At 34.5% G+C, this 27,793-nt stretch overlaps 3 protein-coding genes across 5 annotated transcripts in view; 1 reads left to right on the top strand and 2 right to left on the bottom strand.

Annotated features, from left to right (window-relative positions):
• Window positions 1-543: 543 nt before the first annotated feature.
• On the bottom strand, window positions 544-3,727 carry LOC132728026 (pre-mRNA-splicing factor CWC22 homolog). The gene is made up of 2 exons (XM_060713637.1): window positions 3,549-3,727; window positions 544-2,893 (listed from the first exon to the last, which is right to left on the bottom strand). Exon 2 carries the CDS (start codon window positions 2,790-2,792, stop codon window positions 1,929-1,931), a length of 864 nt encoding a protein of 287 aa, XP_060569620.1. The 5' UTR covers window positions 2,793-2,893; window positions 3,549-3,727; the 3' UTR covers window positions 544-1,928.
• Window positions 3,728-9,424: 5,697 nt separating this feature from the next.
• On the top strand, window positions 9,425-10,273 carry LOC132728027 (tigger transposable element-derived protein 4-like). The gene has a single exon (XM_060713638.1). The coding sequence runs from the start codon at window positions 9,425-9,427 to the stop codon at window positions 10,271-10,273; it is 849 nt and encodes a 282-aa protein (XP_060569621.1).
• Window positions 10,274-14,247: 3,974 nt separating this feature from the next.
• The window catches only part of LOC132728024 (bromodomain and WD repeat-containing protein 3-like), a 42,001-nt gene continuing 28,455 nt past the window's right edge, over window positions 14,248-27,793 (bottom strand). For 2 of the 3 annotated variants that reach the window (XM_060713632.1, XM_060713634.1), the window contains exons 26-33: window positions 25,415-25,482; window positions 23,958-24,179; window positions 21,520-21,659; window positions 18,201-18,334; window positions 17,370-17,495; window positions 16,459-16,603; window positions 15,345-15,512; window positions 14,248-14,425 (exon numbers count right to left, since the gene is read on the bottom strand). In XM_060713632.1, coding sequence (XP_060569615.1) covers window positions 14,264-14,425; window positions 15,345-15,512; window positions 16,459-16,603; window positions 17,370-17,495; window positions 18,201-18,334; window positions 21,520-21,659; window positions 23,958-24,179; window positions 25,415-25,482 — 1,165 coding nt within the window. In that variant the 3' untranslated portion in view covers window positions 14,248-14,263. The remainder of the gene's footprint in view (window positions 14,426-15,344; window positions 15,513-16,458; window positions 16,604-17,369; window positions 17,496-18,200; window positions 18,335-21,519; window positions 21,660-23,957; window positions 24,180-25,414; window positions 25,483-27,793) is intronic. The other variant, XM_060713635.1, reaches the window with a different exon arrangement.

Below are 27,793 nucleotides of genomic sequence, written 5' to 3'. Positions count from 1 at the left end.
CAGTCAAGGCAGTATATGAACCGAAGTCAAGACAGGATTTGAATTAAAGTCAAGGCAGAATTTGAACCAGTCAAAAAAAGACTTGAACCAAAATCAAGGCAGGATCTGAACCAAGTTCAAAGGGCAGAATTTGAACCTAAGTCCAAGGCAGGATTTGAACCAAAGTTTAAGGCAGTATTTGAACCAAAGTCCAAGGCAGGATTTGAACCAAAGTCCAAGGTAAAGTCAAACCCAAAAAGAGAGAAAAAATGAGGTCCAGAACTATTAAGATTATAGGGAGAGATATGTGAATACATGGCTGATGTCAAATGGAGACAATTTATCCAGTGAGCGAGAAGGTTTTTCTTGACGAGCTTTAGCGAGCCAAGATTCACTTTCGAAGCCAACCAGATGCCTATATGTAGTTTTGTTTTGCTGCTAACCATGTGACGTAATGACTGGAGATCCGGCAAAGCTTTATCCAGCTGACAATATATACAGTACCTGGATTTATTATATTACACTGTATTCTTATATGATGTAAGGAAATCACATAACAATATATATTTATATAAAAGTATATTTTAAACATTTTGTAAAATATCTTTAACAAAACATATGAAAGAAATGATCTGCAGTTGGATGTCTTTATTTCAAAAGTTCTGTTGAAATGTAGAAACCAAATTCATGAATAAATCCTGTTTTATCCAAGATCAATCCTGCTTTAAAGATAACTTCAAAAAATAACTTTATATAAACACAAACAGCTAAGAAGTCTTTCACTCTTGAAATTGTAAAATTTTCTCGCAACAGAGTTCATTAATTTTCTTAAAAGTATAAATTACGTAAATTCATAAAAAAGATTCAAAATGGAGCAAAAAGGTTAGTCATACATGATCAATTTTATTTTACTTTTGAAAAACAAAAACTGAAATAAAAAAAAAATGACACCAGAAAAACGACGTTTTTGTCTTACATGTAATTCAAGTGGTTGTCAGTACCGAAACACATTATTATCCCCTGTGTAAAATGCAACCATTGCTTAATTTAAATTTAAGTAGAATTTGAAAAAAAAATCAGTGTTAAAGAACATATTTTTGACAGAAAGGCATAGTCACCTTATCTAAGGATTATCTTGCATCTGGTGTAAAATATTCATTATAATGGATGTTTTTTTTTTAATACAATAAAAAAAAAATAGTGGAAAAATATATTTTAGATTTTAAATAAATTTTAATGAATATAAAATTATGAAATCTTAAATTTCTTTTTAAAATAAAAAAAAAACACCCCAAACAATCTATTGGAAATTGTAAATTACTTATTACTTAAGATATTTTTTTTCAGTCCATGTAGCAGTTTTAATTATTAAAATAATTCAAATCTTTGATAAAAAATGGAAATGAACCTGTGGGCCATTTTGACTTGTTTACTCTTGACTGATTTCACACAGGGAAAGCAAAGTTGACTAGAAGAAGAAGAAAAAAAAATTGATATATTTTCTCCAATATATTACCATTTATGTATGATACTCTATTATGAAAACAAGTTATAAATATAAGAATCCAAAACTTATAAATTTTAGACAAAAAAAAAAAAAAAAATTAAATATAAGAAACAATCTAGACAGACATGACACAACTGAAACAAATAAATTTATATGAAAAAATGGTGTTATATGACCTCACAAAAATTGAACACATTTGTAAATGGCTAACTAGAAAATCCAAAGCACATTTCTCGGCAAATAAAAAAAAAAAAATCTCAAAATTCTCATATAAAACGTAACATTTTTTCTCTCTCACTTTGTTCAAATAAATTTTTTTGCTACGTATCACATATAAACATCGTAACATTTTGAAAATTGGAAGTCATCTTGTTACATAAATTTCATAATCTGAGGTAATTAGTTATCAATGGTATTTCTAGTTTGTTTTTTTCACTGAACACTAGTCATACATGGCTCGCGCACGGGCTGTTGGTCTGCGCACACGACCCCGTTGACTTACAGTCACAGCACTTGTATCATCACTCTCCGAATTCCCACTGTCTTCCGTATACTTTATTGTAGATTTCCCCTGATTCCGAGTTCGCCTACCCTGCCGAGACCCTGAAACGAAATGCTGTGACTCATGACTGGAATTCTCGTATCGTGAAAGTCTACCTGGTGGACTTGAGTCACTCTCACTATAATGACCCCGTGTATTTTGAGATCCCTGAGATGCCCGTGACCTTGTCACTGGACTATGATCGTCTGAATTCAAGTCTTCCGTGATAGAGTCATCTTCTGCTTCTTCTTCTGGACTGGATCCCTCTTCAGATTTACTGTCATCTTCAGTTTTAGATTCTGAATCAGTATTTGCACGTGTTTTTCTTTTCTTTTTAACTGGTTCACTATTTCTTTTAATTCTTTTTCTCCGGTCTTTATTTTTTCTGCCTCTTACGCGTTTTCTTGAACGTTTTGGTGTATCCGATTCCGTATCGCTTTCAGTGTCACTTAGTTCATCTTCATTCATTGATTCTACTTTTATAAGACGCCTGCCACGTTTAGATTGTCTTGCTGGTGACCTAACCGGTGACCTTACCGGAGACCTAGTCCGAGATCTGGTGGGCAACGTCGGAGATTCAATTTCAGTGTCACTATCACTCTCTCCCTCACTTTCTGCCGTTGGCTCCTGACTACCATGTGCCCGGCCGAATGACCGAGCACCATTGTTTTGAGATCTTTTAGCACTATTTGTGTCAGCTTTATTTATCATATTTTCATTATCATCTTCATCTGTGAAGAACCCTTCATTGGTATATTTCCGCATTTTGATAGTTCCGGTCCGAGCACGTGTAGAGTATCTTGAGTTAGGATCGTCTTGTTGAGAATTTTGAGAAGAGCCATTCGACAGAGTTCTCTTTCCTGTTCCTGTAATGGGGAAAAATATGACTAATGATAGGATTTCATCTTTTTCTAAAATGGTCTCCAAAACTACCATGGTAACTGTATTATTGAAGTATTTTCAATTTCTTGAATGATAGTTATTCAGAGTAAAAAAAAATTGTTTCGGAAATAGATATCAATTTTAAGTGCATGGTTTCAGAATCATGCAAGGTTGGAGCTAAAATGCCTGGTAATATAACCACAGGCCAAATAGGCCTTTATAATTAATTACAAAGCATTTGAACAATAAACCAAGCATCATTGTACTTCAACACAAGATTATTTAATATCTTTTGCCATTCTAACATGCTGATAGAAAGAGATTTGATACAAATACATGTGTGTAGAACTACATTGATGTTCATGACATCATTTGGTTTACTGTCGTCAAATTTGACTTCATACAGTGTGTAAACATTCCTTTCATAACTTTGTGCATATATTGTGTAATTACTAAACACTTAATTGTTCAGTCTCTTTTAGGTATAACGCCCCTAATTGGAAATTTCAAAAAGCTCAAGCTTGACACTTGATTGTCTTTATGTTTATTCTTGACAATTCTTAAAACACAACCATCACATATAGTTGACGAAGGTTTATATTTAAAGTCATTAACAACAGTATAAATCTATAATTTTACCTTTTCTCTTCCCTGCTTTACGAGGCTGCAACTGAAAGTCATCATCAGAGTAATCGGGTTTAGGTTCGGGAAATTCCTGGTTTTCTAGATCACTGTCATTGTAACCTGTTGTTAACTGTACAGTACGACTCTCTGTCACAAAAATAAAACAAAAAACATTAAGCCTTTTGCCTGCATTATTCAAGTAATTGATGTGTCAAGCTTTAAATTTGGAATGGAGCTAACCATCGAAATCTTTAGTGATAAAGAGGATATTTGTTTAGTTCAGTGTAAGATCAGAATATATTTCACCGAGTGAGCACCAAAAGGTATATTTCACGAGTTGCATAGCCAGAAGTGAAAGATGAAATATATTTCGATCTTACATTAAACTAAACAAATTTTCTTTTTATTATATGCAAAGAAACGTTTAAAAAGACAATTTTACGTACCGGTAATACTAAATGAAAAGCGCGCAAAATTATAATATAACATGACGTCATGTCATTAAGTTTTCCAGTACTGTGCACGCTGGTATTTCATTGAAACAACGTAACGGGCTTAAATTCAAAACAGTGAAATTATCAAATTGATAATTTCACTGTTTAAAACTGTGAAATTATCAGTTTTATATTTCACCGATATATAGAGGATATTTGTTTAGTTCAGTGTAAGATCGGAATATGTTTCACCGAGTGAGCACCAAAATGAATATTTCACGAGTGGCGCAGCCACGAGTGAAATATGAATTTTTGGTGTTCACAAGGTGAAATGTATTTCAATCTTACACTAAACTAAACAAATTTTCTTTTTATTACATGCAAAGAAACGTTTTAAAAAGACATTTAACCTAATACTGAATGAAAAGCGCGCCAAATAATAAAACAACGTGACGTCATTTACGACGTCACGTCATTAAGTTGGTACCCAGTACTGTGCACGCTGGTATTTCACTGAAACAACGTAAGGGGCTTAAATTCAAAACAGTGAAATTATCAAAGTGGTAATTTCACTGTTTTAAGGTATTAGCACCCTAATGCATTACCTCCGCTTTGAAGAGTATTCAAATAGGCTAAAACTACTGTTAACTACATTGAAAATGAGGGCCATGGGTTCAATCCCCAGAAGGGTCAACTTTTTTTTTCTTTCTTTTTTTCTTTTAACATTATTTATGTATCTCTCATGTCCCATTTGGAAAGAAAAAAGTGTTTAATTTTGATTTTTTAATTTATATAGGTATTTATTGGCTAAATTATGCTAAATATAGTAATAAATATGGTACCTGATATTTTTAAAGTGTAATATAATCAAAACTAGACGGTAAAAGTATTTCATATTTTACAAGATCAACCAATATACTTTTTTAAAAATTTAGGGAAACTTTGAAAACAGGCACTCATTTGAATAAATTTTAAGAATTTTTTAAATTAGGCTCCCTAAGTAGAAAAATGGTCAGACACGTGGTAAAAATGGGTGGGGTAGGGTAACATTTTTATACAGATTTCATAAATTTTAAGTAGAAACCATAATTTTGCTTATTTGAATTGTTAGCTGAATGGTACTATTTGTTTCTTACCAAAAATTAATGGGAAATCATCTTTCATTAGAATGTTATTGCAGATTATTTAAAGGTTCCTACTTTCTAAAAAAGGGCCCTCATAACATCCTAGCTTGAGTTCAGAAAAGTGGCCATAACTTGATTTCCGTACGGTAAACTCTGTTTAAATTTTGCATACAGGTGTACTTTAAGGTATACATCTGACTTATGATGTCAATTTTTTAGTTCCTGATAGTGCCCATTAGGGTCCTAATACCTTAAACAGTGAAATTACCAGTTTTATATCACTGATATATTTCTATAAACCACCGAAAAGCATGTAATAAATTTCTATAAACCACCGAAAAGCATGTAATAAACTGGCATAACTCAGATTGTACACATAACTTTCTCAACAATGATGGCATAGACAATGTTATCATCACTGTTTAAATTCAAGTCCAAGACAGGATTTGAACCCAAGTGCAAGGTTGGATTTGAAGTCTAAGGCATGAACCCAAGTTTAAGGCAGGATTTGAACCAAAGTCTGAGGCAGGATTTTAACCCAAGCCCAAGGTAGGATTTGAACATAAGTTTAAGGCAGGATTTGAACCCAAGTCTAAGGCAGGGCTTGAACCCAAGTCTGAGCCAGGATTTGAACCAAAGTCTAAGGAAGGATTTGAACCCATGTCCAAGGTAGGATCTGAACAAATCTCTAAGGCAAGATTTGCACCTAAGGCCGAGGCAGGATTCAAACCCCTTGTTTGAATTCTGAAGATTTACTTAACTTAAAATAATTCGCCATTTATTAATCATCCGCTGAAGAACTCACAGGTAAGTTTAATTTCTGTCTTAGTTGACATTAACACGCCAGTGCTTTTGCGAAGCCGTAAAAATGGTTTTGTATGGCCATGCATATATCTTGATGTGGTGTCACTAGCATACAAAAATGGCATAAAGACACACTCAGTGTTGGCGCAACCACTATAAGCTTGTAAATAAAAACATGTTTTTTTTTTTTGCAAACAGTCCTTATTTTGGGTATTTTAAATAAATAAAACTTTAAAAATTTTGTTCCTTTTTTAAAAAGTTTTTTTTGGGAATATCTTGAAAAAAAAATTTCCCGAAAAAAAATGTTTAAAATTTTACCTCTAAATGGACAGCCCTGGTAAATTTTTTTTTCCCCTTTTCGGGTGATTTTCACTTTCAAAATCTGTTAAAATCCATTGTTTGAAACGTGGCCCTTTCCGTTTTTTTTGGGACCAACTTTCCCGGGGACGGACTGTCGGGGAAGAAGGGAGCGGCAGGCCCGACTTTAACTGCCACACTGGAGGGTCGGCCTCCCTCGAAACCCTTGGAGGGTTGTATTTGAAATTTAAAATTTTTTTTTAACTTTTTAAAATTAAGGCATAAAAAGAAATTCATTTTTTTCTTATTTTCCCAAATTACCCACTTAAGTTTTTATACGTTGAAACAGACAAAAAAAATACAATACCCAAAAACATGCCCAAATTTTTCCTACGAACAAAAAAAAAGTGGGTTTTAAAACCCCAAAAAGTCATTTTTTATGCCCAAATTTAAAAACACTAAAAAACCCGGGGTTATAACTTACGGGGTTTGGATCTGTTTGCCTTGACGTCAAACCAGCTTTTTTTCCATGTAGTTTTTTATTTCCCTTTTCATTACGAATTTTCAAACCCATGGCTGACAGACTAAGGGTAAATTGTTTTAGACTCCCAAAAAAAAATTTATAAACCCAAAAACGTCTATAAAACCCTCAAAAAAATAAAAACCAAAAGTCTCAAAAAAAGTCTTTAACTTTAGTAAAACCTTTTAAACAAAAACTTTAAAAAAAACAAAAAAATATTTCCATCCTTTTTAATTAGCCTGAAAAAAGTGGCATTTTTCTTTTCCTTTCTGGGGTTCTTACAAAAAGTTTAAAATGAAAATAAATAAGGCAACATCATTCACAAAAATTAACATATTCATTCTTTTCTATGTCTTGCATTGGCTTAAGAAAAATTTGCATAATCATTGTTTCTTATGTCTTACATAAGAAAATCAGCCCATTTGCTCACAGTAATTTAGCACATTAATCCCATTAGGTATTTCACATATTTTAATGCGTTATGTAATTTAACATTATTTTTTACAGAATGTTTATACATGTACAGTAGAACTTCGGTGAGTCGAACTTCGATTAGTCGATTTTCTCGATGTGTCGAATTAAAATGAAAGTCCCGATTTTTTCCCCTATATATTCCTTATAAAAACCTACAAATGAGTCGAACTTTTATGTGTCGAATTTTTCGATGTGTCGAGTTTTTTCTGTGGTCCGTGTAGAATAAATCGAGTGCAATTTACCACAAATAAGTCGAAGTCCTTCAATACTTTTTACACCTTTTAATCTCCAGATATTTTTTCACACCTTTTCCACCCGCGTAGATGATTGCCGATCATCTTATCTGACAGGTGTTAATAACACACAGCCGCTTGTTTTAACAGCTTTTGCATGCGTTTCTATGTGTGAAAAATATCCTTTATTATGTCTTAAATCGTTATCACTCTCAATGTCATATGAAATTCCGAATATAAACCTTATGAATGTTGACAAATTAGTTCCATTATGGATATTTCTACTGATTCATAACGTGTTGGTAAGCGAAGGACCAGGTACCCAACCCGGGGGATAGCGAGCCGCACAAACGTGACCGAAGCACTCAAGTGAAGGACCCGGTTATTCCGGGGGGATAGCTAGATCGGTCAGATCAGAGCAAGGAATAAAGCGTAAACTGAATGTGCAGACTTACGAAATTAAATACCAGGCAATACTATAAGTAGAAAAGGGAATAAAGAAAAAAGATGTCGCAAGTAAATTTGGTATTCCACCTTATTAATAAATACACTTTCAACTTGGTTAAAACAAAGAGATGAAATTAAAAAGAAGTTTTCAGAGGCAGACATTGGCCCACAACGCAAACGTGACAAAAAGGCAAAATTTCCAGAGTTAGAAAGTGCCCTCTTGCAATGGTTTTCTAATGCAAGATCAAACAAGAAACATGGCAATGCCATGAAACCAGGTTTTCAATTATCACCATTGTAGATAAATATGTTGTATTTGAAATACAAATACAAGCAACAAACAATGTAACTATGTGCAATGTAAAACATGAATAATGTAGGAGGAATTGCCACTGAAGAAGTGTTCACTATAATATTATGTATAAGGAAAAAAAACACAAGGGCCATAATTAGGTTCAAAAACTATCCAATCACAAAACCCCGACAATATGTGCCAGGGTGCTTGATGAAAAAAGCTTCTGTGAAAGTTTGGAACAAAATCCGTTGAGAAATGTAGGACGAGTTCAGCAGCATGAAGAATTTGTTCAACTATAATTATATTGATAATTCTGTATAATGAAAAACAAGTTAACAAAGTAGACATGAAATAATATATCATATCTTTTTTTTTAAATTACCTCCAAAGATGATATGACCTTTGACTGCCAAATCAAGTTAAAATCATGTAAACAGGATTTTCAATGTTAATGTCACTTGACCTTGACCTTGGAGCCAGCCATGCGGAACATGCGTTCTGCACGTCATCTTGATGTGGTAAACATTTGTCTGAAGTTTCATCAAAAATTCTTCAAAGGGTTGAAGAGTTACAGAGCGGACAGGATTTTCAATGTTAATGTCACTGTTGACCTTGACCTTGGAGCCAGCCATGCGGAACATGCGTTCTGCACGTCATCTTGATGTGGTAAACATTTGTCTGAAGTTCATCAAAAAATTCTTCAAGGGGTTGAAGAGTTACAGAGCGGACACAATTTCGTTTGACGCCCGCCCGCCCATCCGCCCATCCGCCCGCCATACCCCAATCTAATAACCAGGATTTTCAAAATTGAAAACCTGGTTAAAAACATACCGCTATCTGGTGAAATTGTCAAACAAAAAGCAAAGCAATTTGCAGACCAGATCAATGTTTCTGATTTCGAGTGCTCAACAGGCTGGCTTGACAGATTTAAAGAAAGACATGAACTGTCCTTCAAAAAAGTTTGTGGTGAAGCAAAATCTGTCGACTCTAATTCCACAGCAATGACCGAGTGGAAATCTAAACTTCAGACCTATCTGACTGGATATGAGCCACAAAACATTTACAATGCCGATGAAACTGGCTTGTTCTTTAGAATGTTGCCTGACAATACCTTAGAATTTAAAGATGTTCAGTGCCACGGTGGTAAAATGAGCAAGGATCGATTAACAGTTATGGTCTGCGCAAACATGACAGCGTCTGAGAGTACCACTTTTTGTGATAGGAAAATCAAAAAATCCTCGCTGTTTCAAAAATCTAAAAACAATGCCAATTGAATATGATGCAAACAAAAAAGCATGGGTCACATCAGAAATCTTCACTAACTGGGTGAAAAAGTTTGACCGCCGTATTTCGGCACAGTCGCGAAGGGTTCTGTTGATTGTCGACAACTGCCCTGCGCATCCAGACATCACGGGATTAAGATCTGTCAAACTCATATTTCTGCCACCAAACACAACATCCGTGACCCAACCTATGGATCAGGGAGTCATAAAAAATCTCACTAAAAAGCAAGTCATTCAACGACAGCTTCGAGCTATTGAAAAAGGTGGAGAAACAAGCATCTCGGTTTTAGATGCATTGTACATGCTCAAAACAGCTTGGCATGCTGTCAGTCCTCAGACTATTGCTAACTGCTTCCGACATGCTGGATTCCAGCAGTCTTCAGTTTCCGGTATTGAAATGATTGAGGACGACCCTGAGGATGACTTACCTCTGTCAACTCTGAGGCGTCTGACCTCTGGTGTATCGTTTGAGCAATACACATCGGCAGATGACAGTGTTCCGGTATGCGCTGATCTCAATGACGAGGAAATCATAAATAACGTTGTTTCACAACGTCAATCTCACGATGAAACCCTTCCTGATGATAACGATGATGATGAGCTGCCTTCAAGATCTGGAGTGACTATTTGCGATGCCATGGACGGATTAGATGCGGTCAGGGACTTTCTTCACCAACAAGGAATCGGGAGTTATGCGGAGACAGAAAGAGCCATCGCAAAATTAAGTGACATTAGTTCTATGTTCAGCAGATATTATCTAAGAAGAAGTGAGTGTAAGCAGACATCAATCTCTGATTTCTTTGTAAATGTTAATGATAATCGTTTATAAACATTGTGATGTGTGATATTCATATTCGTTAATAAAAAATGTGCTCATTATTCATTGTGTATTAAAAAGTAAAATGTATTCATTTAAGTCATGTTTTATTTGCCTGTTTTGTTGTACATAAATAAATGAATGAATAAATAAATAAATTTTGTTAAAAAAATATTCTTGTTTTGTTTTAAACACGCACGAAACAGTATTGTATCTGATCCGTACTATAAGATGATTTACTTATCGCCCCTTTTCTTTGTAACGCCATTTGTAATGTCATTTGTAAACGTTGTGTCAGAGCGAAATTTTGTCACAAAAATTCAGACCTATATATAAGTCGAAGTCCCGATGTGTCGAACTTTTTACGTAAGTCCCTTGAACTTCGATTTACCGAAGTTCTACTGTAATTCATTATGAAATTTCAATAAAAATTCAAATCGGATATTAAATGAGTACAAAGTAATGTAATACCAACAAAACAGGAATAGCAAACACAATAAAACAGAACAATCCAAACAAAATAAATGAGCAACGTCACGACAAAACCAACATAGTGCGTTTGCGACCAGCATGGATCCAGACCAGTCTGCGCATCCGCGCAGTCTGATCAGGATCCATGCTGTTCGCTTTCAGTTTCTCTACTTGTAATAGGGTTGGTAAGCGAACAGCATGGATCCTGATCAGACTGCGCGGAGCACAGGCTGGTCTGGATCCATGCTGGTCGCAAACGCATTACGTTGGTTTGTCGTGATGCAGCTCAAATAACGGGCCCAAAAATATGCACTTATGGAAAAAAAAATAAAAAATTTATTTTTTACCCCCTGAAGGCCCCTGGTCAGAAACCGCCCCCCATTCTCTATAACATGTTAAATGTTTTTGTTTTTTTTAACTTATTTAAACTTTTTTAAAATCATTAAACAATTCAAGAAAGCATTAAAAAAAAGGTAAAAAAAAGCATGAAAGAAAAAAGAAGAAATAAATAAAAAATAAGAAAAAAAATAAAATAAAAAATCTTGTTTTTTTTTTATTACAATTCCCCAAATTTTCCCCAAAAACCCTACCTAAACCAAAAAACCCCCAAAGGGGGGGGTTGAATAACCCCCAAAACAAAACACTAAAAAAAGCATATAGTGCCCTTTCCAGTTTTTATGGGCAGATTTTTGTGTGTTTGGGTTTTGTTTACCCCCCGCCACCGGGAAAAGAGAACATATGGCCTAGCATAATTATATAGGTGGAGATTTTATGTATTTTTCCAAGCATGACTGGGCAGCTGAACAGAAACATTGACCTTCTGTAGGCTAGCTAGATTTACTGATAGGCATACAGGTGAAGGGCAAGTGTTATGAAGTCAGCCCCCTTTAAACCCCTTTAGCCACAGAGGGGTCCCCAAAAGTTTTAAGGTTCAAAAAAGGTTTTTAAAAATATTTATTTTAAACTCAATTGGGAAAAAAGTTTTTTGGCAACTTTTTATTTTGATACTTTGAAATCTGCTTTAAACCCGTAAGGTGTCTTAAAAAAACATGACTGTGACCCCAATTTTTGGTTTTTAAACCCATGATCCCTGGGTTGAGAGGCAGACACCTTAAACACTAGGCCACTGCTTCCTTCTGTTTCAAATGTTTGGATAACTTGATAATAAGCTAACATTATCTTGAAAAAATTTCTGAATCATGAGATACATATATGTATACACAAGACGACAAGCCACTGTAAATCCCAAAGTTATTTTGTAAAATAAACCATGCAGCTTTCGTTTATCCTGCCTTATTCAAACCCTTACCCTGCTAGAGTCTTAAGTGATTAGCCTTTGCCATCAGTATAGAACCAGGCCAGCCTGCACATTCCCTACAAGCTGACGTCACTCTAAAATATTGGCTGACAAACTTTAAATTTTCATTTTGATTTCCCCAAATTGATAATGGACAGTTCCATTAAAGAAAGCTAGACAAGCCCATTTAAGAATTTCAGCAGGGGTAAAGGTTAAATTACTACCTGTGACTTTCTCTTCAGAATATCAAAAGACAAAAAAAAGTTCACATTACTGTTTTACATAGGATTTACATAGGATTTAACATAATGAAATATTAAATAATCAAATTGCATGTGCATAAAAAAGCCAAAAAATTGTACACAGTTCTATTGAAGATTGAAAGGTCCTTTTTCAAAATATTGAAAAAACAAGAAACATGGCAATGCCATGAAACCAGGTTTTCAATTATCACCATTGTAGATAAATATGTTGTATTTGAAATACAAATACAAGCAACAAACAATGTAACTATGTGCAATGTAAAACATGAATAATGTAGGAGGAATTGCCACAGAGGAAGTGTTCACTATAATTATATTCTTTATAAGGAAAAAAAACAAAGGGCCATAATTAAATAAAAAATTATTCAATCACAAAACCCCGACAATATGCACCAGGGCACTGGATAAAAAAGCTACTGTGAAAGTTTGAAACAAAATCCGTTGAGAAATGTAGGAGTTCAGCACAGAAGAATTTTTTCACTATATATCTGTATAAGGAAAAATAACAAAGAGCCAAAATTAGGTCAAATATTATCCAATCACAAAACCCCGATAATGTGCGCCAGGGCACTTGATGACAAAGCCTCTGTGAAAGTTTGGTCAAAATCTGTTGAGAAATGTAGGAGAAGTTGCGCATGGTAAAAAATTTCACTATATAATCTGTATACTTAGGAAAAAAAACAAAGGGCCATAATTAGGTCAAATATTATACAATCACAAAACCCTGACAATATGCCTTTAAGGCACTTGATGACAAAGCCTTTGTGAAAGTTTGGTCGAATTCCGTTGAGAAAATGTAGGAGATTTTTTGCGCACAGAAAAATCGTTCACTTTTATATCCTATATTGGGAAAAAAAAACAAAGGGCCATAATTAGGTCAAATATTATCCAATCACAAAACCCCGACAATATGCCGCCAGGGCACTTAATGACAAAGCCTCTGTGAAAGTTTGGTCAAAATCCATTGAGAAATGTAGGAACAGTTGGGCACAGAAGAAGTTTTTCACTATATATTCTATATAAGGAAAAAAAACAAAGGGCCATAATTAGGTCAAATATTATCCAATCACAAACCCCGACAATATGCGCCAGGCACTTGATGACAAAGCCTCTGTGAAAGTTTGGTCAAAATCCATTGAGAAATGTAGGAACAGTTGGCACAGAAGAAGTTATTCACTCTATGTTCTATATAAGGAAAAAAAAACAAAGGGCCATAATTAGGTCAATATTATCCAATCACAAAACCCCGACAATATGCGCCAGGTCACTTAATGACAAAGCTTCTGTGAAAGTTTGGTCAAAATCCGTTGAAAAATGTAGGAGGAGTTGCGCACAGAAGAAATTTGTTTACGCCCGCCCGCCCACCCGCCCGCCCGTCCGCCCATCCGCCCGCCGACATACCTCAATCTAATAACCAGTTTTTCCTTCGGAAAACCTGGTTAAAAAATTAAAAAAATTCTCTGACATACATGTATCTTAAGTCATTGTCATCGTGTCTATTCTTTAACATGATTATTTGTCTTGTTCCTTAAATTCAAATTTATGATATCATTTTATTTGTTACTGTTACAACCTGTAAATAGTACCAGCATGCATTATCAAGGTTCCTAGATCTAATTACCTTGTATTTTTAAATTTTTTTACAAAAATAAAAAACCTGCACAGAATCATAAGGAAAACTTGTTAAAGACCCAAAGACTTGAACATACATAAATCTCAAACAAATTCCATATAGATTTCACAGACAAAAATATTTAGAAAAGCCACAGTTATATCACAGTTGTTAGTGTTATTTCCATAATTTTGAAAATTCCCTATCGGAAGAAATTGCGTCAAATTTAGGCCCACCACATTAGTTCTGGTGTCTTATCAGAAATTTGGGGGGAAAAAATGGCCAGAAACAACACCCTTTAGAGCTAAGTAGACAGACAGACTCATCAACAGACAGTACTCCAAAAACCACTAGTAGAGTTATCTTACCTTGGCGCGCTTGTTGGTGTTATACGTCTTTGAATTGGAGAATATCAGCGACATATCTTTGGCAAACTGCTGTGGTGTCTTGTAGTTACCATACTCCAAGTTCTCTCTTACAATGCTCAAATCCATCGGATATTCAATAACATTGTAATAATCCTAAAATAAAATACAATCTTCTAGTCAATTATTGATATGATTTGTTCAGTAAGACATAAAGTATTTTTATAATACTGCACACTTTTACAGTGACCAAAATCATTGTTTTCAAAGTGATCACAATCACTGTATCCTGATCACTGTATCCTGTCTTGCAATTCTAAGCACCTGCTACTTATGATCTTTGTGACCTTTCTAAAGAGCATATATATTTTAACTTGTATCTTTCTTGTAGACCCGTTCATCCACTATGCATTTCATTTATTAATATTCATTTTACTTATTGTGACATTTATCATAAACATGTCTGCTACAAAATATGAATGAATCTTTATTTTAAGGAAAGAAAGCTATTGCGATGTATTTAAAATTTTATTTGGTATGTAGACTTCTATTAACATGCACATCTGTGCTGACTGTGCAGACTTAATACTGTAAGCTGCTAAATTTTTATGCTTAGATATTGAAATTCCTTAATTCTTTTCACACAATATATCTTAAATAGACTTGCCCATTTTTCAATATGGATAGAACCATTCATCATTTTAGGAAAAATTTCAAAATAAGTACTGACTGAAAAGGGAACAGTGCAGACCATGATCAGAATGCAACCAATGTGCTGAATCTGTGCCAACTGGTCTTGATCTGCAATGGTCCCATGGTATATGCAATTGCTGCCGCCAAATTCAGCAGTGTTCAGGGAGAGGACACTCAAAAGCTATTATAGCTTTCTGTCCAATCCCAAAATGTATTGTGTAAATGTTATTCATCATACATAATGTAAATACATTAAGTTAAAATGTTTCAACCTTAGTCAAGTTTAGTTGTAATAACAAAATTTACACTGACCCTATAAGGCATCTTCAAACCGATCTCAACATACAAGTACAATATCTACCAGTAATAATCATAAACTTACAGTATAGATGTTGATATCTACAGGTTGACGGAATGGTTCGGAGTCCTCGCATTGTACAATGGTCTCAAGAAGTTTCTTACATTCTACTTTCCAGCCATCCGGATTCAAACCTAGAACTGATAGCCGATGCTTCCGTGACCCACTGGCAGACTTGGCAGCTGGCTCATTCTAAAATGTCATTGGATAAAGAAATAAAATTGGGCGAAATTTGTTTGTATCTATGTCTGCTACAATTCTTCAGGAAACAGTCATTGATATGCAATAAATAGCTTTCTTCTGAATATAAGAGCTGTCTACAGGACAGTATGCTTGACTAGAGCAGGTCTCTGAAAAGTCACATGATACGAAAATGTTACTGAAAATTCTAAGCCCAAAAAGAAGCATAATTTTGTTAAAATCAATGAGACTTTACTTTTCTTTCAAAGCAATACCTAAGATATTCATAGTCAATTAGCAAGTCTTTTTGTCTAAGTCATCTGTTAATGCCAATGACCAATAAAACTTTCCTTATGCAGATAGATAATATTACATCATTAATTAACTTAAATAAATTTGACCTAATTATTCATAGTATTTCCCACAGATTTAAAACAAACAAAAAAATGTTCTGGTGAACTGTCCTTTTTTTGAAATCTTTGATGAATCTGGAACATTTGTAACAAGGGAATCCATGGATATTTGCAGACCAGGGAATGGGAGACATCTGCATCCCTGGGAATTTGGGACATTTTCCTACAAGGGAATCAGGGACATTTGCAACCCTGGGAATTTGGGACATTTTCCCATGAGGGAATCACAGACATATATCACCCTAGGAATCAGGAACATTTGCAACCTGCGAATTTGGGACATTTTCCAGCGAGGGGATCAGGGACATTTGCAACCCTAGGAATTTAAGACATTTTCCACTGGCAGAATCAGGAACATTTGCAACCTGAGGAATCCAGGATATTTGCCACAAGAATGCTGTCAGACCAGACTCTATACTATAGTCTGCTCAATTTTGAAAATTGCTACACCCAAAATCCCTGAAAATACTAATGGACTATTCCCAATTTAAAACAAGAAAAGTCTTTTTTACAAATTCAGCAGAACAAAGTTGAATCAAACATACTGATTTTTTCTTGCTGGTAGAGGTACCCGGAGTATCATAATCTTCTGTCTCCTCACCGCTGTCCTCGGAATCTGAGCTCAACTGTATATTACGACCATGAACCATCTTGTTTATCATACGACATGCATCTGTACTGTTCCTGTCACTATTACAACAATAAATGTCTCATATTAAGTGGCGGCATGGCCGAATGGTTAACACCTTGGACTAGTAATCTAATGATCGCTAGCCACATGGGTTCAAACCCCATCAGGGCCAGGTCCTAGTTTCCTTGAGCAAGAAACTTTACACTTGATGCTCAGTACTGGTTGGTTCAAGGAACGGATTTGAAAGTGTGTCTATAAGCTTCAAGCTTCCTACACAATCGAACTAAAATAAAATCTGTATAAACCAAAAGTCTCATATAAAACTACATTACTTCTATACAACAAATCATAACAAAAACTGATTGTTTCTTTTGTTTGTTAAGCATGATAGAATTCATATTAAACAAATTTTTGCCCCCAAAATATGATTGTTTCAATGTTTATCTTTTTTCATAAAATTATAATTTGAAAAATAACAAAAAAAGCAGGTACATGACAAGCCCTATATCTAAGTTTAGGTTTCCATGTTTGACACTAGTCCTGATCAACCCCCAGGCACACATTATTTCAGATGTAGAAAATATCTTTTGGAGCAAGCTGATTAAACCTCGACCTGCTAAATATTCTAAATGGACACAATCTCGACAAAATCATTCATCATTTCAAAATTTTCAATACATACTGACTGAATATCAAACAGTGCAAACCATGATCAGACGGCATCAATATGCCAGCTTATCTTGGTCTGCACTGTTTGCAAAGGTTAAGTATATTGCCACCAGCAGGCAAATGGTTAATCAAAATTGAAAGATATAAAATATTTACCCAATAAAATTGAGCAAAGCATCACACAATATCTGAGCACTCTTTACTATCTGTGATTTCGGCTCGTTGAACTTCTTGGCATTAGATTCAATATATCTCAGATCAAACTGTAAAGCTGTAACCCTCCTGTAACAATAACACAAGAATATTTTTTATATATCACTTTTTAACTGAACACAAGAAAATGAGATGTTTTTTGGTATGCATGTATAGTGTAACTTCTGAAAACCGAACACCTGTGGGACTTGCCAAAAAGTTCGGAATTTGGAAGTTTCCAGAATTCAGAAGTTGGTAATTTCGGGGCCCTGAAAAAGTTCGGATTTCAGAAGTTCCGGAATTCGGAAGTTACACTGTAGAAGCATATCCTGGCCTTTTTTCCTTATAAATAGTTGCTACCGACCATTCCCAATACTGACTTCCAAATTGGTAGCATAAAATTGTGAAATGTCAACCTGTCTTTTACAAGATATTTTCAATCAAACAGAATCCCCTAGCATTACTTATACAATAAAATATTAATACAAAAGCTTTAGATAGCATCAAACGATCTACATTTTAATTAATTTTCTGTTCAGCATTTACTCTACATCTCCCAATTTAAACTTTTTACAATGCTTTTTTCTAATACAATTAGTTAGGCCAGGACTTGGCCTAAAACAATGAGCTCAAAATAATTATTAGTCAGTCATGACCTGAACCACTCAGGTAAGGAGGCCCCTGAATTACATGTAAGCAATATGGATGACACTAATAGAAGGAAATGAAAGAAAAAGAATGTAATCAATAATAAATTCCCCTAACAGGTGTTGCTGTATCAAGGTTATACTGTACCTATAAAATCTGTTCTCCAGACGACGTTTAATGGTGTTCAGATCCATAGGATACTCTATAGACATGGCATAACTAGGGAACACGTTTATATCCACTGGTGTTAGAAAAGGTTCTGCTATGGAATGTTCCATCACCTGTAAACAAATTCAAATTTTAATAAATATATTTTTCTTTCTGTGTTTATGTACATCTCATATATAAAACAAGATTGCATTTGTAAAAAATGCCATGCCACCGCATAAATACAACACTAAATAGTAATGAAGGAACGCAATTTTTTTTGCTTCTATACAGATTGCCATAATGCATAGATCACTTACCTACATGTATCTGTTATTATCAGATTAGTACCTTCAGACAATATGATTTTTAATTTTTTACTTTATGACATAGTGACTGAAAATCATGATCCCCAGGGGCAGGGCCAATTTTGACCCCAGGGCTTTAATTTGAATAATCTTGCTAGAGGTTCACTACACAATGTTTAATGCAAAATGTCTCACCTCTAGCCTTTGTCAATTCGAGAAGATGATTTTTTAAAGTTTTTACTATATACATGTATGTAATGACTCCCGGGGCGGGGCTAGTTTTGACACTAGAGGCAAAATTTGAACAACTTTGGTAGAGTACCTATAGATGATATCATATACCAAATATCAAAGCTCTAAGCCTTGTACCTTCAGATAATAAGATTTTTTTACTAATTGTACATAGTGAAAATCAATGACCCCAAGGGGTGGGGCCAATTTCGACCCGAGGGCTATAATTTGTATTATCTTGCTAGAGGTTCACTTCACAATGCCTTATGCAAAATATCCAACCTCTAGCCTTTGTCAATTTAGAGAAGATGATTTTTTAAGTTTTTACTATAATACATATGAGGAAAACCTATGACCCCCGGGGCAGGGATAATTTTGACACTACAGGCAAAATTTGAACAAATTTGGTAGACTACCTATAGATGATATCATAAAACAAATATTAAAGCTCTAAGCCTTGTACCTTCAGACAATAAGATTTTTTTATTTTTTACTATATGTACATATTGAAAATCAATGACCCCCGAGGCGGGGCCAATTTCGACCCCAGGGCTATAATTTGTACAATCTTGCCAAAGGTTCACTACACAATGTTTCATGCAAAATATCTAACCTCTAGCCTTTGTGAATTTAAAAAAGATGATTTTTTAAGTTTTTACTATAGACATATAAGAAAAACCTATGACCCCCGGGGTGGGGCTGATTTTGACACTAGAGGCAAAATTTGAACAACTTTGGTAGAGTACCTATAGATAGTAACACATACCAAATATCAAACCTCTAAGCCTGGTACCTTCAGACAAGAAGGTATTTTAAGTTTTTACTATATGTACATATAGTGAAAATCAATGACCCCCGGGACGGGGCCGATTTGGACCCCAGGGCTATAATTTGAACAATCTTGGTAGGCGTCTACCAGACAATGCCTTATGCAAAATATCTAAGCTCTAGGCCTTTTGGGTCTTTACAAGAAGATTTTTTAAATTTATTCTTATAACTCCTTTTGGTTGCCATGGCAACCAGATTTCTGCATGGAATGAAATTCTTTGAACAACTTTGGAAGCCCTTCACCCAAGGATCAATCCTGCCAAGTTTGGTTGAAATTGGACTGGTGGTTTTTCACAAGAAGATTTTTTTAAGTTCACTATATAATCTATATAACACACACACACACAAACAAACACACACACACACACAGGTGAATCGCTATATGCCACCGCATCGCAGATGCTGCGGTGGCATAAAAAAAATAGTTCTATTTGCAAAACCTAAAGGTTCTAAAACTGTAATTCCAAATGAAGTCGAAATTTATCACAACCTTGTAAATTTGCAAAATAAAATTACCTTCTTTAGAATTTGTAAATATATGTAGTGACTTGACTGTTCATTCAAGTAATTTCTACATCAAAATACTAAAATTGTGCCAACAATCTGGTTCTATTGCAGGTATTTACAGTCTCACCTGATATTATATAGGTGGCATGGTCTGTTAACCTTTAACTTTCTATATTGTGTAACGGATTTTTCTTGCATAGCAGACTGGCGTTACCGTGAGTTTTACCCATGCCGGAAATGTCATCTGGCATGGGGGGTGCCAGATGAGTCGCGTGCCAAACAACAACGTCATTTTAGCGCACTTTATGAATGAACCGCGTTAAAATGACGTCGTTTTAGAAGGGAAATATGTGCTTTGGATGACGTCATTTCGCCGTTGTTATTTAAGTTGTAAGTTCATACGCTATTATAAGAAAATAGTTATGGAGGAAATGACTTTATTTTCCATGAACATATATCATATTGAGGGAAACCATTTTAAATATAAAATAATATGGCAGAATATGCAAGAAAAAATATCTGACATATGTTTGTGGTTCGGATAGGAATATCCGTCCCTCGGGGACCCGCCCATACCTCGGGACGGATATTCCGGTCTGAACCGCAACATATGACAGATATTATTAGTCCAGCTTTAAATCTGTTACAGTCTAATCCCAAGTTTTAGGGATCTTAATATCAAAGTAAAACAAGAGCTGTTGGTAGGACTGTGTCCTCAACTATTATCAATGCCTGATAGTGAAAACAAGAGTATGGATAATGTTGAATTTTAAAGTTCAAAACAGGCCATAATTCTGTCAAAAACATGTGAGAGTTATGGGCCTTGGATAGTGACCTACTATTATACACTGACATAAGTGTGTAAAGTTTCAACCTATTTCCTTCTATAGTTTTGGAAATATCAACTTGAACTCAAAAACTTAACCAAAGTGTGAAGGCAACGGCAATGCAGATGTCTGGTTGAGTACAATAGCTCTTCTAATTCTTCGAATAGTCAAGCTAAAAAGTTAAGCTGCAAAACAATATAGAGCCTAATCTGACCAAATAGATGTGGCAAAGGCTAATCATTTTTGATTCTTGCAACTCAGATTGGTGTTTCCTTTAGTTTTACCCATGTTGGAAATTTCATTAAGTGGTTAGGATGACGTAATTTCGCAGTTGTGAATGATGTTGTAACTTCATACGCTGTTGTAACAAAATAGTTACAAGTGTAATGGCATAAATTTCCATGGAAATTTGTCTTATTAAGGTAAAGAATTTAAATATGATGCAATATGGTAGAATATGCAAGAAAAAATATCTGACATGTTTGCGGTTCGGATCGGTATATCCGTCTCTTAGGGAACCCGCCCATTCAGGACGATTATTCTGATCTGAACCCTGTTACACTGCAGCATATGACGGACATTATTATTGGAGGTTAAAGGTTAATATATGTAAGTTACCTGATCCCAGCCGTGAACTATTCTATCACACTCTTCCTCTATATCACCACCAGGCCACTCGCCAGATTTCGGTTTGTACATGAATGACTTCCTCTCCTCCGCAGTAATTTTAATACTACCATTCAATTCACGAGGTTTTCCTACAGTGAAATGTTATCAAATAGTTAAAAGAAAGTCTGACATTATCAAAGTTTACAATGTAGAATTTCAGGGGAAAAAAAGGACATTTTTTTATAACTTATTTTTATGGCGCCCTGTCAAGAACTAACATCCATATTTTGTAATATGGCTATTACATACTAAAGAAGCAACAAAATTACATAGAATTAACGTATCTTACTAAAAAAAATTTTAAGGAAAAGGGTAACATTAGGACATTCAGACAAATTATTAAAAGAAAACAATAAAACTAGAACTCCGCGAGTCGGATGTGTCGCCTTGTGAACAATATAGTTTAGGAGAAATGGCCAGGACAAAAATGATATTTGAAAATCAACAAAGGGGCAATAGCTCAAAAAATAAGAAATGCAGAGCAGCAGTTTCTGTGCATTGCACTTCTTATCAATAAGATCTATCATCCTACTAAGTTTCAAGTCTAAAGCTTTTATAATTTATGAGAAATGGCCTGGACAAAAATAAAGTTTGAAAATTAACAAGGGCAATAACTCAAAAAATAAGAAATGCAGAGTACCAGTTCTTGAGCACTGCACTTCTTCTTAATGAGATCTATCATCCTATGAAGTTTCATGTCCATAGCTTTTATACTTAAGGAGAAATGGCCTGGACAATAATAAAGTATGAAAATAAACAAAGGGCAATAACTCAAAAAATAAGAAATGCAGAGTACCAGTTCTTGTGCACTGCACTTCTCCTTAATGAGATCTATCATCCTATGAAGTTTCAAGTCCATAGCTTTTATACTTTAGGAGAAATGGCCCGGACAAAAATAAAGTATGAAAATTAACAAAGGGCAATAACTCAAAAAATAAGAAATGCAGAGTACCGGTTCTTGTGCACTGCACTTCTTCTTAATGAGATCTATCATCCTATGAAGTTTCAAGTCCATAGCTTTTATACTTTAGGAGAAATGGCCTGGACAAAAATAAAGTATGAAAATTAACAAAGGGCAATAACTCAAAAAATAAGAAATGCAGAGTACCAGTTCTTGTGCACTGCACTTCTTCCTAATGAGATCTATCATCCTATGAAGTTTCAAGTCCATAGATTTGATACTTTAGGAGAAATGGCCTGGACAAAAATAAAGTATGAAAATTAACAAAGGGGAATAACTAAAAAAATAAGGAGTGCAGAGTACCGGTTCTTGTGCACTGCACTTCGGGTCATTGTAAGAAGCATGCAAACCAAGTTTGAAGTCAATCCGACTTATAATGACTGACTTATGCTCCAGACAAGCTTAAGGGGACGCCGACGCCGACACAGCCGACAAAAGTAACCCCTATATGTCGCCTTTTTCAAAACTACACAAAAACAAAATAAAAACAACACAAAAACAACACAAAAACAACATAAAAGCAACACAAAATCAACACAGAAACAAACGAGAAACAATACATCAACACAAAAGATTTTCAACATTTAAGATTAGGAAAATAAAATGTTTTACCAATTGTCTTCATACAAAATACATACTTTATAGAAACAATATTCTGCTGCATTTTTATAAACAACAACATTTAATGAAGTGGTAGCAAAAGTTTAAAGATATCTTTCCATCCTGGCACCGAGTTTAAGGCCCATGATGATTTTCTAACCATGTTTAGTTAGGTTTATACTGATTTCAATTAAGTTTGATTGTGAACGAAGATATAAGCTTATGGACACACTCTTGAATCCATTCCTGGAACCAACCAGTACTGAGTAATGAATATAAACAATTTCTGCTTGTATAACTTCAGTGTCTTGGTACATCTTAGGTGCACGCTTGAAAGACATTAAATTAAAAGACAGATTTTACTACTTTAAAATACTCTAGTTAAAACAAATTTAAATCAAGAACAAAACCAACATAAACAAACACAAAATCAACAGTATATTGTAATAACAGGGTGGTGATTACTCTAGATTCAAACCTGGCATTGAGGTTTTTATCTAATTTTAATTCTAATTTTAATTTCGGTGTTTGTTGCTCTTCAAATTTGGAATAACCCATTCAAAGGGATTCAAAGGGATTTCAATATCAAAATACAAGAAATCACTGTACTTCATCACAAGAAAGAATCAAATGTCATGTGCATATAAAGAGCTACCAACAGTATAGAGCCTGGTCAGACAGCACAGATGTGCAGGATGGCCTAGCTCAATATTTGTGGCGAAGACTTTTGACTTTTAGTACCAGCAGGTTGAGAATTAATGTTATTCCAACCCTTATTAAAGATCAACATATAAACAAAACATTTTAACAAGTAACACAGTCTGACCAATGGCTTTCAATGTACAAGTGTCTCCACAGTTAAGTCGCTTAAGGTCAACTTTAATTTTCTTTTTGACCTTGAGCTCACTGCATGCTTTGACCATGACCTCCTTATAAAGGTCACTTATGCCAGTTTTCTTTTCCTTGTTGTGATTAAAGAGCTTGATACAATCGGCAATGAAATCCTTAATTTTGGCATGCATAGAGTCGGGGTTTAACTCTACAGTTTCTATATCAAAGATAAACAAACATACACACAAATAAACATGTAAAGCAAGACATAGAGATTTTGTAGAAGTCATATGTTGTCAGAAATGTAAAGTGTAGAATAACGTAAGAAAATTTTGTACAAGTTGTGTAGTATTAGTAATTAATGTAAAATTGCTTCAGTTGGAACAAAAACAAGTAAAACTGAATTTGATGGATAAAAAATAATCTTTATGCAAATGTGTCATTAAATGAATGAAAGATTGAACAGAAGAATATGAAAACAAATGAATGAATGAATACGAGTGAATAAATGGATGATGAACAAAAAAATGTTGTGTTTTTTTTTCACTTCACTTCAAGTGGTTTGGCAGGGTCCATAGAGAGGTGAAAATTGTGTGGCAGAAAGGAAAGGGAAAATTCAAAAATTGATAAAGGAAAGGGAAAATTCAAAAATTGATAAAGATTCTTCCATACCAGACAGGATTGATAAAGATTCTTCCATTCCAAACAGAATGGATAAAGATTCTTCCATACCAAACAGGATGGATAAAGATTCTTCCATACCAAACAGGATGGATAAAGATTCTTCCATACCAAACAGGATGGATAAAGATTCTTCCATACCAAACAGGATGGATAAAGATTCTTCCATACCAAACATAATGGATAAAGATTCTTCCATACCAAACAGAATGGATAAAGATTCTTCCATACCAAACAGGATGGATAAAGATTCTTCCATACCAAACATAATGGATAAAGATTCTTCCATACCAAACATAATGGATTAAGATTCTTCCATACCAAACAGGATGGATAAAGATTTTTCAATACCAAACATAATGGATAAAGATTCTTCAATACCAAACATAATGGATAAAGATTCTTCCATACCAGAAATGATGGATAAAGATTCTTCCATACCAAACAGGATGGATAAAGATTCTTCCATACCAAACAGAATGGATAAAGATTCTTCCATACCAAACAGGATGGATAAAGCTTCTTCCATACCAAACAGGATGGATAAAGATTCTTCCATACCAAACAGAATGGACAAAGATTCTTCCATACCAAACAGAATGGATAAAGATTCTTCAATACCAGACAGGATAAGACATGTAAGACTGTAAAGGCAAAAGCAAAGTAAAAGCAAGGGATACATTTTCACAGTGGACAAACAGGCATGCAAGAAAAATGATTGAATGATGGAGATGAAATGTGAAAAAGAAGATAAAGGGATATGATACTTACTTAACCAACTATCAGTAAATGGTTCCATATCCCAGGGGCTCAGGTTCTCTTTCTCAGAATTGTCCCATCTAAAACAAAAATATAATTTTGTTTTTTAAATGATATACGTTTTGACGATTTGACTATGTTCATTAAATAATGGAAGTCCTAATTTGAATTCAACCTACACAAAGAATGCATGTGTATCTGATGACATAGCTACTATTTCAATAGTGAGTTTGTTTGTCTGGTTTTTAACATAAATTTGGTAGTATCTTGGGACATTGGCCCACCTCACAAGAATTCCAGGATAACTAACTAGAAAGTAATAATTTTCTCCACAAGTGACCGACTCATAATCCCACCAGATTTCTGAATCAGCAGTCAGAGACAATTGACCATTAGCCTCTATGTCCTAGATCAACTGTCACAAAGATTTTTTGCTTCGCCCAAGAATCAAACCACCAATCCTTTGTAATAAATCATATTCTCTTCATATTGATTTAAGCAGGCGGACGTTTTTGCTTAAAGGAACTCCACTGTGGTAAAAAAAGCCTAAAAAATTAAACAAAATTTGAATTTTTTACATAAATCAACTTGGGCACTTAAAATTTTACATAAATCAACTTAAAAGGAAAAGATATGCAAAAGATGTTTAAGAAATATACTCAGAAATAAATAGAAATCGTATTTTTGTGTTATTCTTACATTGTATATTCTAATTAGCCCAATATGAGCGAAAAGTGTTGAAATGCTTTTCAAAATGTTTGTCATTTTACACAATTAGAATAATTAATCTGGCAAAAGGGAGTGAGCGAATGATTTGAAATTTTGCACACAAGTTATTGGTCTAGACCTACATTAAACAGAACATTAATCTCAAAAATTTATTTCCAGTCACGTCATTTCAAAAAAATGCCAGTGGAGTCCCTTTAAAGCTACATTAAATGAATTTCTTAAAAACAGAAATAGCGACATTTCATTAGTAAATTTGGTTTCATATCGACTCCAGATCTTATAATGGTGCAAAGGCAACCAAAATGAGTTTTATAAGCATAAACATCTGCAGCCTCATTGTGGCGAAATCGGAATTTGCATGTGAAACTCCGCCTTCGGGTCACCCGTACATCAATATTAAATCAGCATGCATGGTTATAAGTAGCAGCCCTAATATAACGGTATATTTACGCTTTGTAACGGTTGTATTCATACAAATTTAAAATATTTATGAGATGATTACCCTTTCCTGAACGCCATGCCAAGTGCACCGTGAAGCTAAAACGGTTAAAGTGTGTATGCACATGAAAATCTCGTATTTGCTGTGTTCTGTATAGCAACTATAACACTGTGACGTAGCACATACATGAACTGATTATAGTCTTCATTTGCATGTTAAAATTCGTATACGAACTTTAGTGTTACCGTGGGGTTTTCCGTTTAAAATCGTAATTTATGAACAATATTTGATGAGATTTACAACAATACTGGTAAAAAGGTTAACTAGAAATGTGTCATCATGCCACGGATGCCCCCGCATGCAGCCAAAATTTCAGATGGTGCATTAATTATTTTTTTCATTTTAAGTTCAAAGCCCTTAAAACTATACAATGTTAACACAAACCATTTTCATACAATGTTCAAGGCACTGAAATTATTCAGTCTTAACCTTTTAAAAATAGCATATTGCATATTTGTAGCCAAAATTGTGGCTAAAAGTATGAGTGCTGAAACTGAAAGTTCAAAATTTTTCCAACATTCAGGAAAGATAAGTGTCTAAAATCATTGAACCACGACCAAATTCAAACTTAAACTGCTTATTCCTAAGATGTATCTATATTATTTTCAAAGTGAAAGGGACATAACTCTGCCAAAAAATCATCAAACCATGACCAAATTCCAACTTGACCTGCCCATTCCTTTGACATATCCATATGTCAAATTTGAGTTAAATGTGTTGTACCATTGGGGAGATAATAAATGGAAACTGAAAATTTCATATTACTTTCAAAGTGAAAGGGGCATAACTCTGCCAAAAATCATTAAACCATGACCAAATTTGAACTTGACCTGCGCATGCCTTTGACGCATCCATATGTCAACTTTTGAGTTGAATGTGTTGTACCATTGGGGAGATAATGAACAGAAACTAAAAATTTCATATTGTTTTCAAAGTAAAAGGGGCATAACTCTGCCAAAAATCATCGAACCATGACCAAATTCAAACTTGACCTGTATTTTTTCATGACATATCCATATGTCAAGTTTGAGTTGAATGGGTTGTACCTTTGGGGAGATAATGAACGGAAACTGAAAATTTCATATTATTTTCAAAGTAAAAGGGGCATAACTCTGCCAAAAATCATCGAACCATGAACAAATTCAAACTTGACCTGTATTTTT

Source organism: Ruditapes philippinarum, unplaced genomic scaffold (assembly GCF_026571515.1).
Source record: "Ruditapes philippinarum isolate M1 unplaced genomic scaffold, ASM2657151v2 ctg74_1_1_1_1, whole genome shotgun sequence".
NCBI lineage: Eukaryota > Metazoa > Mollusca > Bivalvia > Venerida > Veneridae > Ruditapes > Ruditapes philippinarum.
Note: the sequence above shows the minus strand (reverse complement) of the source record. Positions and strands in the feature narration are given on the sequence as shown.

What these genes read in the sequence shown, in the direction of transcription:
- LOC132728027 (XM_060713638.1), top strand. Translation starts at nt 9,425, where the DNA reads ATGCCAATTGAATATGATGCAAACAAAAAAGCATGGGTCACATCAGAA.
- LOC132728026 (XM_060713637.1), bottom strand. Translation starts at nt 2,792, where the DNA reads ATGCGGAAATATACCAATGAAGGGTTCTTCACAGATGAAGATGATAAT.